We start from the raw sequence: 16024 nt of genomic DNA, 5'->3' as shown, positions 1-16024 counted from the left end.
TTGGTTGGTGCATCAACGAAAACACTTGTTACCAATAAATTGTTTGCATTTCCTCTCAAGAAGTCCGTAAATTAGTATTTTTTCACCATCGAATATGCAGGGTTTTTGGGGAAAAATAGTACCCTTAAGCATATTCTTGCCAAGATTCTCTGCCACTAGATGTAACTACAATTCTGTCATCGTAGTAAGGTCAGACGATGATAGCTCTTCAACTGAACAGTTTCCAAGTTGCTCCAGATTTTTTTTTGTTGGTGGGGGGGAGGGCAGGAACAGGGCACATTAAAAGCAAGCTGCTGGAGAGCCTGTTGCAACTACAGTACAACCCTGATATCCATGGGGGATACATTCCTGGATTTACCATGAAAACACGAAACTGTGGATTGAAATGAATGACTTCCAATGGAGGCTGATCATAGAGTTACGTTGGAGGACCTAGAGAAAACACCTCTAAGCATTTTCTAGATCTTCCAATGAGACTATGACATCTGCTGGAAGAATACCAGAGAATCATAGTGGAGGACCTAGAAAAAGCTTAGAGAGAACCTACTTTTTCAGATGTGGGTAAGTTAACCACGAATATGCGGGTTGTACTGTACTTTCACAATGTGATGAATGCTAGAGACGTTTCCAAGCACCTGGTCTGCAGGGCCCTGGAAATCCTCTGGTTGGGGTGCTGCCAAGCTGAAAAGGTTGGTTTTCCATCAATAATTATCATGAATGTACATCCTCCGCAGTTACAAGATCATCAAGATTGCAGTCTCATAACTACTGAACATCAGCAGCCTCCATTTGTTAAAATTATTGTTTATTATTTATATCTCACCTTTCTCCCATTATAGTGACCAAAGATGGCTAATCAATCCCACTTAATATTCACAAACTGGTAAACATGTTATAATAATTTAAGAGCACTGGTCCACAACAGCATAAAGCCCAGATCGCACAATGTAAGATACATAGCCAGTGGCTGCATATTATCCCTGTGTTCATTTGTAGTTAGGAGGCTGCACAGCATCATTGCACTATATCACATGCAGTCAATACAGATTGCTGCCCATGTGGTAAAGAAACAACTTGTTTTGGGACCAGCCACATCAGTGGCATTTTGCTCTATCTAGGCAGTTTATGTATGCTGGAACAGGTGCATGTTTAGTATTAGAACCATATATATGTGTGTGTGCGTGCACACACACATATAATCAACTATCTACAGTACTTATGCTGGGCCTATTTCAAGCCATCATACAAATTTGCCAGCCAGCACGTGCATGCAAAATGCTTTTTTTTTAAACTGGAGCAGTCTTGAGACAACTTTCAAATATTGTTTTAAATCCAGTTTTGAGACAACACTATTTAAATAACACTACCTCCAGTGCGAGAAACTTCACTAATTTAGCCATTCGTAAGAGTTGTAACCACATTGTCCTCATACCAAAATCTAGAGGCAAAATACAACGGATCTAAAAGGTGTGATAGTCACATTAAATTCAATGGTATTTGATATGAATTCTCAACTCTTTGAATCTTCATTTCAGAATGAGAGGAGAATCTTATACGGGTTTTTAAAATCTTTAATGCCATCTCTTCTCCTCTTTGACATTTATTAAGTTGTGTTATGTTAGGTAGTATACATTTATTTGTTTTACAGTAACAAGTGTTGTAGCCTTTATTTCAGAAGAAAGAACTGGCAAAACCACCGAGTATTCCTTGACTAAGAAAATCCTATGAAAGTCATGGGTTTGCCTTAAGCTGACTTGAAGGCACATAGACGCACAACAAATATTTTAATGAAGTATTGGCCATCCATGGATACATCAGGATTTAATCTTCCACATTTTTATATCATAAGTTCAGCAAGGAAGCACTGCACATACAGCCTTATGGTCTGGATGTAAGGTTCTTGGGCTGTCCTCTTCACGTAAGCAGGCACAGAAGCCTGTTTCTGTCCAGTTCACATACAGTATATACTGGGTGATTAAAAAACAATTGTGCAAATGTAAAGTTGTTCTTACTTGGTTTTGTACCATTTTTTAAAATAACTTTGTGTAAGTGAGGATGGGATGCAGTGCCTTAGTGGTTAAGACGCCAGTTCTGACGATTGGAAGATTGGAAGGTTGGTAGTTCAAGGCCCGTGTGCTGCATGATGGGATGAGCTCCCATCACTAGTCCCAGCTTCTGCCAACCTAGCAGTTTGAAAGCATGCAAATGCAAATACAGTGGATCCTTGTTATACGCTGGGGTTTGGTTCCAAGATCCCCCGTGTATAACAAAATCCGTGTATGCTCAAGTCCCATTAAGTATAATGACATAGCAAAATGGTGTCCCTAATAAAAAATGGAACATCAAGGTAAATTTATGCTTTTTTGGAACATTTTCAAACCGTGTATGCTTAAATCTGTGTATAAAAAATCCGTGTATAAGAAGGGCCGACTGTAGATAAATAGGTACCACTTTGGTGGGAAGGTAACAGCATTAAGTGTGGTCACCAGAGTTGTCTTTGGACAACACTGGCTCTTCGGCTTAGTAACGGAGATGAGCACTGCCTCTACAGTCAGTTATGACTAGTCATTCATGTCAAGGGGACTACCTTTACCTTTTTTAAGTGAGGAATCCTGAGGGGCCAAATGCATACTGTAAAGTTATACAGTATTGATATGCTCTTGAAAAGAGCAGCTTTAAATTCGAGAAGTTAGCCAATACTTTAAAGGAGATGCTGAATAACCTGTCATACACTGATGCTTATGTGAGAAATAGGGGGCTCCCTTGGCTATTATGTACTGTATTTATATTTTGTTAACAAATATTATGCCACAAGACCAAGCACACAAAAATACAGGGATTGTAAAATTTATTTTACATGCAGCTAAACACATTTCAAAGATGACTCATGATGGTGGATCATTTTTTGATGCAGCTATTTTTGTATTTCTTTCTGTATTTATGGAAGACACAAGCTGGACTATTTCTGGGTGACTAAATTTTCCTGCAGATCAAGAGATCACAGTTAGTTACCTTGTTTTCTTATTCTGCTGCATGCAAGAATGGCAGTGATATTGATAAGCACTTTCATCTAAGCAAAATCCTTGTTCATAAGTGTGATTGGTGACCTTATATTTTGTACTGACTTGCTCTCTTATACTAGAAATGTTTTTAAAGCATTTCTTGCTAAACTGTAATAAAGTGTGGAAAATAAACTGCAAATGTACATGCTCTGCCTATTCCTTGACATTTCCGCCCATTCTGCAAAATTTAGTGGAATATCATGCAGGCATACACCTTTAAAAGAAGGGGGAAGTGACGTCTTAATATTTCAGACTTTAAATCCCAATGTACATGGGAGTTGTGACTTCGTACCTCTGTTCTAACAAATCGAAAATCTTTTAGTCACATGAGGCTGGCACATGAAAATCCCACCCACCTTTTAAACAGCATGGCACAGGTTTCAAAGAAGAAATTAATGATGGTGTTCAGATGAGAAATATGTCTGGTATAAAATTTCTGAACATAATAGTGAAGTGAGTTATCATGAAGAGTGCAAGACAATTATTAACATAAGCTTTTCAATTTTGGGGAAGAAATTGGAGGGTTTACAGATCAGGTACAGAAGCCTATTGCATACATGGAAATAGGTGGGCTCTCATGAAATAGCTCTTTGGATTTCTTGCCTACTTTACAGAAGTATTCCCAAAGAGTCAAACAAATTAAAAACATTTTGGAGCTTTCAATTCAGCTCAGATCAGTTAGGGGCAAAGAAACACAGCACTGTTCATGTGTTCATATACTTCCTCCATGTATGTGCATAAGTTACACAACCAAGCCAGGGAAAATAATGGAATGTGAACCTGCCATTACAGAAAGAGACTGCTGGCTGTTCCCTACAGTTTTACAGACTAATTGCCAAAATAAGTCTCTCCATAATGTATGGAGAAATAGTGTGACGCTTCCCTAGAAGGAAAAGATTATACAATCAAAATTGAACTGTACTGTACATATTTTGTATGGAAGCGCTTGGACACTTGACTGTTTTGTCAATCAAGAATCATATGTGAAGTTAGCAACATTTATAAGAGACTTAAGGCAGGGGTGAGAATTCAGTCTTCCCCTTTCCAAAACAAAAATGTGCCAAAAAGTGTCAGTATCTGTTCCTACAAACTTGGCACTAAAAGTGTCTGCATTAATTTCCTACCATGTCTCCTATGATTTTACAAAACAAGAAGGGGACCTTTCAGCCATTTTTATTATGAGACCTGATGGTGCAGTAGTTAAATGCCTGTACTGCAACCACTCACAAACCATAAGGTTGCAAGTTCAATACTAGCCAAGAGCTCAGGCTCAATTAAGGCTTGCATCCTTCTGAGGTTGCTAAATTGAGTGCCCAGCTTTATAGGGGCAATTAGCTTACACTTTGTAAACTGCTTAGAGACTGCTTAGGTGGTATGAAGTGGTATATAAATGAAGCTCTTGCTATTGTTTTTTGCATCTGGTATGGCCTGTGGCAGATACTAGGAGCTGAAAATTGGCCTTCAGAGCTTACTCATCCTTGGCTTAAAGAAAGTCAGTGTGATTAGACTAAAGGGAGATTGAAAGGGAACATGCTAATGGGTTTAGAAAGACTTCAGAAAGAAAGGGGGGGATGCCCAATGGATCAATGGAGACAATGAGTTTAAGACAATTTGTATTAAGCTTGTAAGTAAGTCTGATCACCTGTGAAAAGAAGAAATGAAAGTCTGGAGGCTTCATAAATTTGGATGAGACGTTAGTATCCCAACTCTGTGTAGCTGTTAATGTGCTACAAATTACTGAAAAGGGTAGTAATAATTTTAGACTGAAAATGTGTGCAACAATTCAATGACAACTGAGTATGCTGAGTGGCAGAAAAAGGAGAACGTGTGCTGTGGAAGAGAGCTGTGACAGCATATTGTGAAAGAAGGCATGCACATCTGTCTGGAAGGGACACCAAGCAGGAATACTGCATGCTACAACATTTTGTTGCAGGTCTCAGGTGCTATAATACCAAACTTCACAAGTGTTTAAAACAAAAGCAGGATCATCTTACCTGCAGTTGAGTCATAAAAATCTTGAAGTGTTCCAGGCCTTTGCTCTAACTCTTCATACTCTAAGGCTTGAAGTATCATCTCACATTGATCTAACTGTTTTACAAACCTTGCTTCTGCACTAGACTGGTGTTCATATTCCTAAAGGTGCAAAATATTTAATTAGTTAACCCATGTTTATTGAGAGGTAAAGATCACAGACAAACAGACTTGGCTTCAAACACTGCATCTGTTCATATTCAAGCACTTCTTTCCATATCATGTGCTTCCGACAAGTGCTTATAACTGGCTTTATGTGCTCACCATAAGTCTTGAAGCAATTTCCTATTTGCTCACAAAAGCACAGCAAGTCACTTCTCTTGCCATAGCACCTTAGTTTTTAAATAGTCCACACCACACTCCTTCAAAACCTAACTATTGTATATACTTGACTATATGTTGATCTCATGTATAAGTCAAGGGCAGGTTTTGGAGCCAAAATTATGGGTTCTGATATGACCTATAAATAAGTCGAGAATAAAACGTAGGGGCATGTAACAAAAGATGTGAAGGTTGAAGCAAAGGAAAACAACGCTAAAGAAAATTCTGGCAGGCATAACTGTCTGTGCTCACACTAAAGGCTGATTAGATGAGAGAGTAGAGGGATGTCAGTGCTTCCAGGGCAGATTTTATTCTTCGTTCTTTTTTAAAAATATAAGAGTTAAAATACAGTACTTACATTGACCCGTGGATAAGTTGACTCAATTTTTTTGGCTCAATTTTTTGTCCAAAATTTCTAGACTTATACATGAGTATATACAGCATAGCATCTTTGGCAATACCTCCCCACGGGTTAGAGATGCTGGTCAAATACTTTCTCTTCCAGACAGCCCATATTGCTCTCAAGCATACTATTAAGCTGGTGGCAATCTGCCTACCTGCCATCTATTTTAGTAAAGGATTTTCTTGTTAACAAAGTCATAAGTATTTTATATCTGTACTCTGTTATTTTGTTGATGTAATCTCGCCTCGATCCGCAGGGGAGGCGGAAAAATAAAAATACAATTATTATTATTATTATTATTATTATTATTATTATTATTATTAGCATCCCAAGGGATATCTTTTTGATACTTCATGAACACTGTGTTTATGATGCACTGGTGTTTTTGTTTCTCATTCAAAGAAGCAGCCACCCAGAAATAATTTCTCCCGAAGCACCCACCCAGAATAATGCCACACACACACACTAATGCTGTACTTTGCTATATGCCCAACACAGTTACCCCTGAATATACCAGATTTCTGTTACTCATAATGCTTCAATTAATTTCCTTAGGGCCTCCTATTTTAATGATGGCCCGTTCCGCATGGGCGGAAAGTACGTGCGCAGCACATACTAGGGTTAGAACGGGGCATCCTTTCTGGACGCCCCTAACCCTAGTACTCGCCGAGCGTGTACAAAATGGTGGTGCCCATTCTACATGGGCGCCGCTATTTTGACGTAGCCATTATGTCTCGGCGCCATTATGATGCAGCAAGTGCGCCACTGGCGCCTTGTGGCGTCATAAGGGCGCCGCAAGAAGAAGCTGCATTTTGCAGCTTCTTTTTGTTGCGCGGAGGAGTCGCGCAGTTTGGCCGCTGAGACTCCTCCGCGCAGCAAATGATGGTGCTGGCAGACCGCCCTTTTTGGGTGGTGTGTAAAGCGCCGATGTTTTGCAAACATCTTCAAACTAAGAGGACTCACTAGGCTGCCTCTCAGAAGCATGCAGTGTTCTGGACCATAGAATGGAGGCAAAGAAAAAGAATGCCATTCTTTCTGTAGAATATGTCAACAGAATTTTTAACACCCTCAACAAACTGCAACTCCCAAGAGTCTTTTGATATGATTGCATCTTCTTATACAAATCTGCCAGTATCTTAAGATCATCAGAGGAAGTCTTTTTCTCAGTCTCGCCACCATCACAGGCTCATTTGGTGAGGACAAGAAAGAGCGCCTTCTTGATGGCTACTCCCTCCCTCTGGAGCTCCCTTCCACAGGACGATAGGCAGCACCCCTCCCTCCTCTCCTTTCATCACCAGGCAAAGAACTTTTTGTTTAAAGAGGCTTTTAATAACTAATTGCTTCTAGGAAGCATCCTCATGGGGTTGGGTAAGTACTCCAATTTTAACTTTTGTATATTTTTTTAAAGTTTATACTGTTTAATCTTTTAGTTTAAAAATGTCATCTTTTAATTGTATTTTAATTTTATTACTATTTTTGTTACTTTTTATTGTTTGTAAGTCGCCGTGGGGACCACACTGTGAGAAAGGCAACATATAAATGCTATTAAATAAACAAACAAACAAATGCATGGCAATTCAGTTTAGCCTGAAAGCTATAAAAGGTTTACATTTGGATGTATTCATGAATCTTTGAAAGCAAAAGATAACAATTTATTTATTTAAGAGTATCTATGCCCTGCCGTTCTGCTCCTAAGGCTCTCTGAGCAGCTTACACATTGTCAATTATACTTCCCTGCCCTAAGACTTACAATCTAAAAAACACATGACACAAAAGGACAAGAGAATGGCTGTGTGGAAGGGGATCAAGTCCAGCAGATACTGGATACCTCTGAGGCCAGGGCTGTGACAGATGGAATAAAAGGAGGGTCTTTCATCTGTAGGGTTGCCATTTCACGGCGGTGGGCGGGACTTTGCCGCCTCCTGGGGGGCGTGCCTGGTCCCGCCCCGCCTTCCCCCATTCCCGGGTGGCTGCCCGACTCAGGGCTCCCAGGGCTGCTGCTTCCTACAGTGCTGAGCAAGAGGACTGGAGCAGCAGCAGGACTGAAGCTAGCAGGGGTGGGGTCTGCTGCTCTGCCCTGCCCCTATTGGCCAGCCCTCTGCTTCCTTATTTGGTATGCTCCAACATCCAAACAGGGAGGGCTTTGCACTCAGGCAAGCTGCTTTTAGTTCTTTTTCTCTTTCTCTTTCCCCTCCTTCACTTCTTCTTGTTATTCCGTTTATTTCTTCTCCTCCTCTTCCCCTCCTCTTTCTTCCTTTCTTCTCCCTCCTCATCTTCTTTTTCTCTTTGTTCCTATTCTTCTTCTTTCTCCTCCTTTTCTTCTTTCTCCTTCCCCTTTTTTCTCCTTCTCCCCCTTCCTCCTCTGCTGTTGTTGTTGGCATTGTTGTTGTTGTGTGCCCAACTCCTTTCTGACTTATGGCAACCCTGCCTCTAGCTAAGCTTTACCCCGCTGTCTCTAAGCCCCGGTCCTCTTCTTCTCAGGGGTCCAGGGCTTCTCAAGGCTTTGCCCCATTACAAAAGAAAAAAGACTTTGCAAGGGATCTGACCCATAAATCCCCCCCAAGTTGAGACATACCTGGGAAAAAGAAGGGGTGAGGGGTTGGAGGGGGGTTGGAGGGGCAAGTAAAAGGAGGAAGGGGGGAATTGCTAAGAAGGCTTGGGAGTAGGAAATGTAGTTTGCAGTGGCAAAAGGGGGAGCCTGTGATCTTGCAAATGCTATGCTTGCTTGGGAGTGGGAAATGTAGTTTGCAGTGGCACAAGGGACTGCCTGTGGTCTTGCTAATGCTATGTAGTTTGCAATGGCACAAGGGACTGCCTGTGGTCTTGCAAATGCTATGCCTGCTTGGGAGTGGGAGGAACTGTAGTTTGCAATGGCACAAGGGACTGCCTGTGGTCTTGCAAATGCTATGCCTGCTTGGGAGTGGGACATGTAGTTGTAGAATTGGGTGGGGGGGTATTTGGCCAGAAAGAGAAGTATATTTCAGCCTTCTGTCTAGGAATAATGCCAAAATGTCCTCCATTTTGAGCATGCCTAAGAAACATGCATTTATATTAACATTTTAAAAAAAATTATCAATGTTTTCATGTGTCCTCCATTTTTAAAAACGTGTCCTACATTTGAAAATGTGGCCCTACATTTGTCCTACGTTTGTCCCGGTTTGGAGGTCCTGACTTATGGCAACCCTATTCATCTACCTCTGGGCCTAGGCATGGTGGAGCTGTGCCTGCCTCACTTAAGTAGTTTAAAGTACCCGTATACAGAACATACGGAGAAGGATATCAAATTTTGGACGATTGAGAAAATGTCTGGCACTGGGGAAAACCTAGAGAGGAATTTGAGAAGAGAGCTCTTTTGGATTTTCACCTTACAGTCTCATAAACCTACAGCACTAAATGAGAACTGTAATTGGGCAGAGATATTGTAAACATCTTTCTCTCTTTTGCTTTATTCATTTGATCATCTGTATTATTTTGATAGCATTGAGATTGCAGTTTGTGTAACACTTTGCAGGATTTGCACTCCCTGCAAATCAACCCTAATCATGGTATAACAGGTATCACAGACTGTAAATTAGAGGAGTAATATAAAGCCCCGTTTGTAACATCCAACACAGCATTGCAGTTCAGTGGAGCATCCAGGATTTAGTAAGTATGGAGGAAAATATATATTTAATTATTTTGAGTATTTATAGTAAATCCTAAACATCTACATTTTTTATATATACATATACATACACGTTTTACAGGAATTGATTTCATGACTTACTCTTTACTTTCTTACTTACTGGGCTATTACAACAGGTATATCTGCAAAATAATTATTTAACAACATAGTCTTCATTAGGAAGTGCATACATTTATGTTAATACATGCACCTTGAATGACTGTACATTTTTACAACTTGTATATTATTTGGGATTTATAGTTTTCAGCCTACTATGCATATTAGCAGAATTTTTACTTTATACTTTATATTTTGTATTATATCCATTGAATACTTACATTATCTTATCTTTTAATTGCTACTTTCCATTGACCTTTTTGTTTGCCCTTTTTCTCTTTTGGTTTAGGATAACACCTTTTTGCTTTTACCAACAAAAGAAAACAATGCCAAAGAACTTACAAAATTCTAGCAGGCATAACTGTTTGTGCTCACTCTTAAGGCTGGATGTATGAGAGAGTGGGCAGGGGATTAGTGCTTCCAGGGCAGATTATACTCTTGCCTTTCACCAGGGGATTGTTCCTTTTAAAAAAATAAGAGTTAAAATACAGTACTTACTTTGACCCGTGGATATGTCAACTCAGTTTTTTTAGGTAAAACTTTTGACCTAAATTTCTAGACTTATACATGAGTATATACAGTATAGGTCAAGTAAAAGTACAGTCTCATATGCAGCTTTATTTTTAGGGCACCATCCCAAGAGGAACACATACTAGTTACTACCTACAGTTAGGCAGCAACAGCAGCCTTAACTTGCAGCTCTGTAACAGAACATTCTGTAGGCATAAATAAGCCACATGTGACTGGCTTTGCAAACTGAAATGGATTTTTAATGAGAAAGATAAAGGAAAGTGCTAAATTCTTGGTGGGTGGAAGCAGGAGTTTTGAAGACTCCTAATCATGCCACAAAGGTAGTTAAAAGCATAATATAAAGAAGTTTCTATGGAACACCTAGAACCTTAACCTCCTGCCAGTTCCCTAGGAAAGGGAAATAATTGGGAATGAAGAGAACACCAACATTCACTATATTTCTAATTATATTAGCTTCATTACAGTTTTGCTATGTGAAAACTATTGTTACCAGGTCTTAGTTTTGTTAAGATACACCAAAAGGTACATACAGTAAAAACAGCAAAAGGAGTCGTGACTATGATCTACTAGAAACCATAATTCAAGAGCAAAGTTTCTTTCTCACAAATGTTGTCTCAAGCTAACAGAGGTCCAAAACATCTTGCAGAAATAATCCAGTTTGAGACTGCTTTAACTACCCTGGCTCAGTGCTAGAGAATCCTGGGAATTGTTTATTGTGGCCCCAGAGCTTTCTGACAGAGAAGGCTAAATGTCTCACAAAACTACAGTTCCCAAAATTCCCTAGCATTGAACCAGGACAGTTAAAGCAGTTTCAACCTGGATTATTTCTGTGGTATGTTTTGGACCAGAGACTCTTGTGATATTTTTACAGCAACAAAGTATATTTCAAGAGGACATCTAATAGAAGAGCATTCTACACAACACAAAATAACTACTGTAGTGCCTCTTTCAAAATGTACTCTTTAAACTAAGTAGTTAAACAGTTTAAGATTCTGTAATATTTTATTGTAGATCAGAAATACAAAAATCTCTATGAAAAGGGTTTGGAAAGCTGACTTAATGAAAAAAATCATTAAAATGTTTCCATAAACCTGTGCCTTTTCTTCAAAGACAGGAGGTTTAATTAATCCCCTGCCCTGAGTCTTAGAGTATTTCATTTAATACTTCACCTGCTTTTTATTCATGTTTTACTTCAGCAAAGGGAACTGTGCCAAACAAAAACAAGTGTTTTCTGATTTAAGTGGCTTTTATGAACTTGTTGTGCAAAATCGGCGAGTGAGGCCATTTCCGTAATAGAACATGCTTATCTCCTAGTTGGGCCATACATCAAACAATTCGTTGTGACCCACCGAATCCAATGCAGCTCATTAGCTACAAACCATAGGTTGCAGTTGCATGGCAACATAGCAGGAAGGCAAGAAACAGGATGTTTGTGAGCTCTTAGTGGCTCCTATACCTGGCTGTATTCTCTTGGTGGCCTGCAGTGCACCATCAGTTCCATTCCCTTCCTTCTGAAATCCACTAGTTTTAACACTAGTCATTATAGTCATTGATTTCTATAATAAAGAAGATTCATGTCTTTCTTTAACTGAAAATGCATAAACAAGCTTAGATGTTTGAAAACTTACATTCCATAGTTCAAAAATTTCTTTTCTCAGCTCTTCTGAAAGCAGTTGGGTTAAATGTTTCATAGCTTCCTAAAGAACAAAAACAATGTCAAATATTGTTTCTTTCTTTCTTTCTTTCTCTTTCTTTCTTTCTTTTTTTGTCAACATAGCTTCTCTCAAGCATCCTGGCATATAGAACCTGCCGGGACTGGCAAATGGATCAAACATGTTAAAAAGCACGAAAAACACTGCATCACAGAACGTATCTCCCCACAAACTCAGTGAAAACAGCTTTAAGTTGCACACAGGCAACCATGAGTTACACATGACAAAAATTACTGTTTCAGAGCAAAAACCTTGAAATCGGAGGCATTCACGCACCATGCAAGGAACATGGCACAGATGTGCTGCAGCAGAGAGCTTTTCTGTTCAGCAAAGGCACCACCAGAAGCTTGGGCCATCTAAAAGAAAACACACTCACCTTCATCCTTACACTGGCACTGCTCATCCTTGAGATACTGGCAGCAGCAGACATTGGCATAAGCACAAGCTTCACAGTTACCTTCTCACACATGGATTTGGTTTTCTAATGTTATCTTTGCAATACAAGGCTCAGTTGCACATTTTCAAACAACTGTACCACCTCAGGTTATCTGTGCTTCCTCTGACATAAGAATTCCTTCATGCAACAGGTTGCATAATAGAGGTTTCCTTGGACATATTACATGTTAACATAGTATTTGTTATGTGCCCTCAAGTTGTTTCCGACTTATGGTGACCTTAAGACAAACCTATCATGGGGTATTCTGAGTATTCTGTCTAAGAAAATTCTATGAAACTCACGACACCATCCTCAAATGACATGAAGGCACATATGCAACACATACACATAATACAAATAATGGATATTAACAATAATTAATATTAACTTTGCATAACCACATTTCAAATTAATTTGCAGACAATTACAATAACAAATGCTTAAGATCCACCAGGATTTACAAACATCATCATGGTACAAGTGCAGTGGTACTGACCTCTTCTCGTTTGTGTTTCTCCTCTTTGGAAATATTGTCAGCTGGTGCAATGTCACCAACTATGCATTCAGCCATATCATGAACTAGAGCTAACCGTACACACCTGGAAAAGACCAAATGTTTTAGAGATGTAATTTTCTGTTTCAAATCTACACTGAACAGACAAGTGATGGTTGTTTTGGTATGAAAATCTCTGCATCTCGTGAAATCATTTTGCAGTGCTATTTACAGCATCTCTCCTTACAAATTTAGGGTTATGGTTTCCTTGCCAAGCATCACTGTCTTTTCTAATACATCATATCTTCTCATGATATGTCCAAAGTATGACAGTCTTAGTTTAGTTGTGACCTCTAGGAAGAGTTCCAGATTGATTTGCAGAACTCTTTTCGATGTACCATATGGTGTATATATACCTGTATACCACATTAGTAGCTGTAAAAGCATGTTTCTCTTAACTAAACACAGGATATGAAGTTCATTTATAAGAAAAAAAAGCACTGACAAACCTTAATGCAGAGAGGAACAAACTAACAAATGAATGCACTGTTAAAGCTCGTTTCTCTTTCACAAAATCTCTTGCCTCTCAATTAGACAAGTTGTCAAGATAAAGTGTGGTATTTGCCTGTGCCCACAGAATTGCACCTATCATTTAGTGAAATAAAATATTCAACTAATTATACTGAATCAGATTTTCTCACCTTGAGATAGAAATGATAAGTAGTACAGAGAGTCTCAGAATGTATCCATACTACACTATTATGTCACTTTGATATCACTTTAACTCCATCTATGGAGCAAGGAATTCTGCTAGAGAGCTCTATTGGAGTAGTTCAGGGGAATAAAAGTCTGTCCACCAACCTACAAATCTCAGGCTTCCACAAGATGGAGCCATGACACTTAAGAGTGCCATCAAACTACAGAGTGGATTTACCACGGGTTAAGTTGAAGGTACTATAGTAACACCTGAAAAAAGAAAGTCAAACTATGAAGCACAGCTCTCTTTACATATGTGTCCTTAAAAGAACTGAGTTATTTCCAGCCTAGTCATTATTCATTAAATAAAAGGGAACTATGTGCTATTCCCTTTACATTGTTATAAATATTCCAATATAATAATTTCCACATACAGCTTTGAATGTCTCTGAATATAATATTTAAACCAAATGTGCCAAATCAGATAAAATTATTTGGGACACTGGGAAATTTTTTGGAACATTTTCCAGTTCTGCTTTATCAACAACAACAACAAAACCCACATCACTGATTGCAAGTAAGCCTGAATCCCAGTTAGTTATGTTTAAATCCCACTGAAACCTGTAGTCACAACTAAATTATAACATAAATTTTATTGGCCAACATGGCAGAAGGCCAAATGAGATTAAACTAGAGCAGATACTTTGTGCTGAAACCAGCCTTTTCCCGGCGTAGGAGTGCTGGATATTACTAAGCACTACCCATATCCTGGCATAGCTTTGTACTGGTGTTGTGGTTGTGTATCTGGGCTGGAGGAGGTTTGACTACAACATAGCTCTGCTGCTCCCTTGTCCCACTCTTTCCCAACTCTTCTGCTGATATATCTCAGACCTGCAGAGTAGTTTTGCTGGTAGACTGGGTTCTGGCAACAGTAGGTTTAAAGCTTTTGGGAGGTTTCTATCAATAGATTTCAGGCTAGCTGGCAGAAGAGGATTCTGCCAACAAAAGAACATTGTCGGCAGCCAAGGCGACTTCAGACTAATAATCTTCTGCAAACAACATACAGTTCAGTTAGAACTCCACTATTAACCGCATCATGAAGTTCAGTGTTATTGCAATGATAAGGCACAGTACCCAGTAACAGTTAACTTATATAGTATAACAGTATACTTGCCTGTCTTTATTAAGTGTTTTATCTTCAGTTACCATAGCCATGACTGCCATCCTGTACATATGATCCGACACACTCTCTGGATTCATTACATTTCTGTATACCCAGCCTGTCCGTGGAACTCTCTGGTCAAAAACAATTAGAGCAACGTTATCTGGAAAAACCCTTGCAAATATATACTTTTGCACACACAAACCTCACAAAGGTACTGCATTATTCCCTGTTTGTCCTGATAGATGATGTTATTGAACTCTTTAAATTCCATGAGATCCTGCCTGTTGTTACTATGGAAATCTTTTAAAAGCTATAGCTAAATCTATCACACACACACTCCTTTTACACACTTGTCCATGCTTGCAGACCTCATTGTGTATGTGCCCAGGATAACATGCTAATAACTGTCAATGGTACAAGGGCATAAATCAACAATCCATTTGGTGTAAACATGCTGAATGTTAGGTATGAATAGCTGTATGAATACACACACTGATAATCTGTGTCTGCGTGTACACACTGCACATACCCTGCACGTAAGTTGTGCATGTCAACACCCTTCTGCAAGTGTGTTGTGCAGAATATTGCACATATATTGTTATAAATGTTCCAGCAAAACCATTTCCACGTGAAGCTTTGAATGTGTCTGAATACAATCCACCTGCACTGCTGTGCATGCCAACACCTTTCTGACATACAATGTGCAGAGTATTGTATAATGTACAAATATTGTTATAAATATTCCAGCAAAACAATTTCCACGTAATTGTTCTGCTCTGGGCCCACAACAAACTCCAACTCCCAGAATTCCATAGCCTTGAGCCAGACAAAAGAGCTAAAGCGGTGCCAAACCGGGTTATTTCTCCAGTGTGGATGCAGCTTAGGAGATCAGGGTTCGAATCCCTGCTCAGCCATGAAAACCCACTCTCTGGCGGACCCTCAGCAAACAACTACAAATCCCAGGATTCCACAGGATGGAGCCCTCACCTTCAGCTGCCCCACCAGCCTCAGAAACTGAAGCAAGCTCCCCATGGCGTCCAAAGACCAAGGCCGCTCACTCTCCACCAGCAGCAAAGAGGCAGAAGAAGACGCAGCACTCTCTCAGCCAATCAGCGTTGGGCTAGAGCCGGCGCCCGGAAGCGAAGCCCAACGCTCATTGGCTCAGAGGCGACCGGCGTCCTCCTTGGCCCCGCCCCCTCAACAGCTTGTTCACAAAATGGCGTCAGCCCCATAAATGAACTACTGTAGTACAATGCTCCCCAAACTGTGCTGCACAAGGGATTTTGGACTTCATCTCCCAGAATCCAACGCTATTGGCCAACATGGCTGAGGCTTCTGGGAACTGAAGTCCAAAATCTCTTAAAGGGCACAGTTTGGGGACCGCTGTTGAACC

At 39.8% G+C, this 16024-nt stretch overlaps 1 protein-coding gene across 2 annotated transcripts; it reads right to left on the bottom strand.

The window, feature by feature from the left end:
* Positions 1-159: 159 nt before the first annotated feature.
* On the bottom strand, positions 160-15755 carry HDDC2 (HD domain containing 2). 2 transcript variants are annotated; one of them, XM_042446390.1, is made up of 6 exons: positions 15619-15755; positions 14641-14762; positions 12774-12876; positions 11758-11826; positions 5057-5195; positions 160-1967 (listed from the first exon to the last, which is right to left on the bottom strand). In XM_042446390.1, the coding sequence occupies exons 1-6, from the start codon at positions 15661-15663 to the stop codon at positions 1915-1917; spliced, it is 531 nt and encodes a 176-aa protein (XP_042302324.1). In that variant the 5' UTR covers positions 15664-15755; the 3' UTR covers positions 160-1914. The 2 variants fall into 2 exon arrangements, with proteins under 2 accessions (XP_042302324.1, XP_042302323.1); XM_042446389.1 differs by lacking the exon at positions 160-1967 and adding an exon at positions 2832-2983.
* Positions 15756-16024: the final 269 nt, after the last annotated feature.

This window comes from Sceloporus undulatus, chromosome 1 (genome assembly GCF_019175285.1).
Source record: "Sceloporus undulatus isolate JIND9_A2432 ecotype Alabama chromosome 1, SceUnd_v1.1, whole genome shotgun sequence".
NCBI lineage: Eukaryota > Metazoa > Chordata > Lepidosauria > Squamata > Phrynosomatidae > Sceloporus > Sceloporus undulatus.
This window is presented reverse-complemented; position numbering and strand designations above follow the sequence as displayed.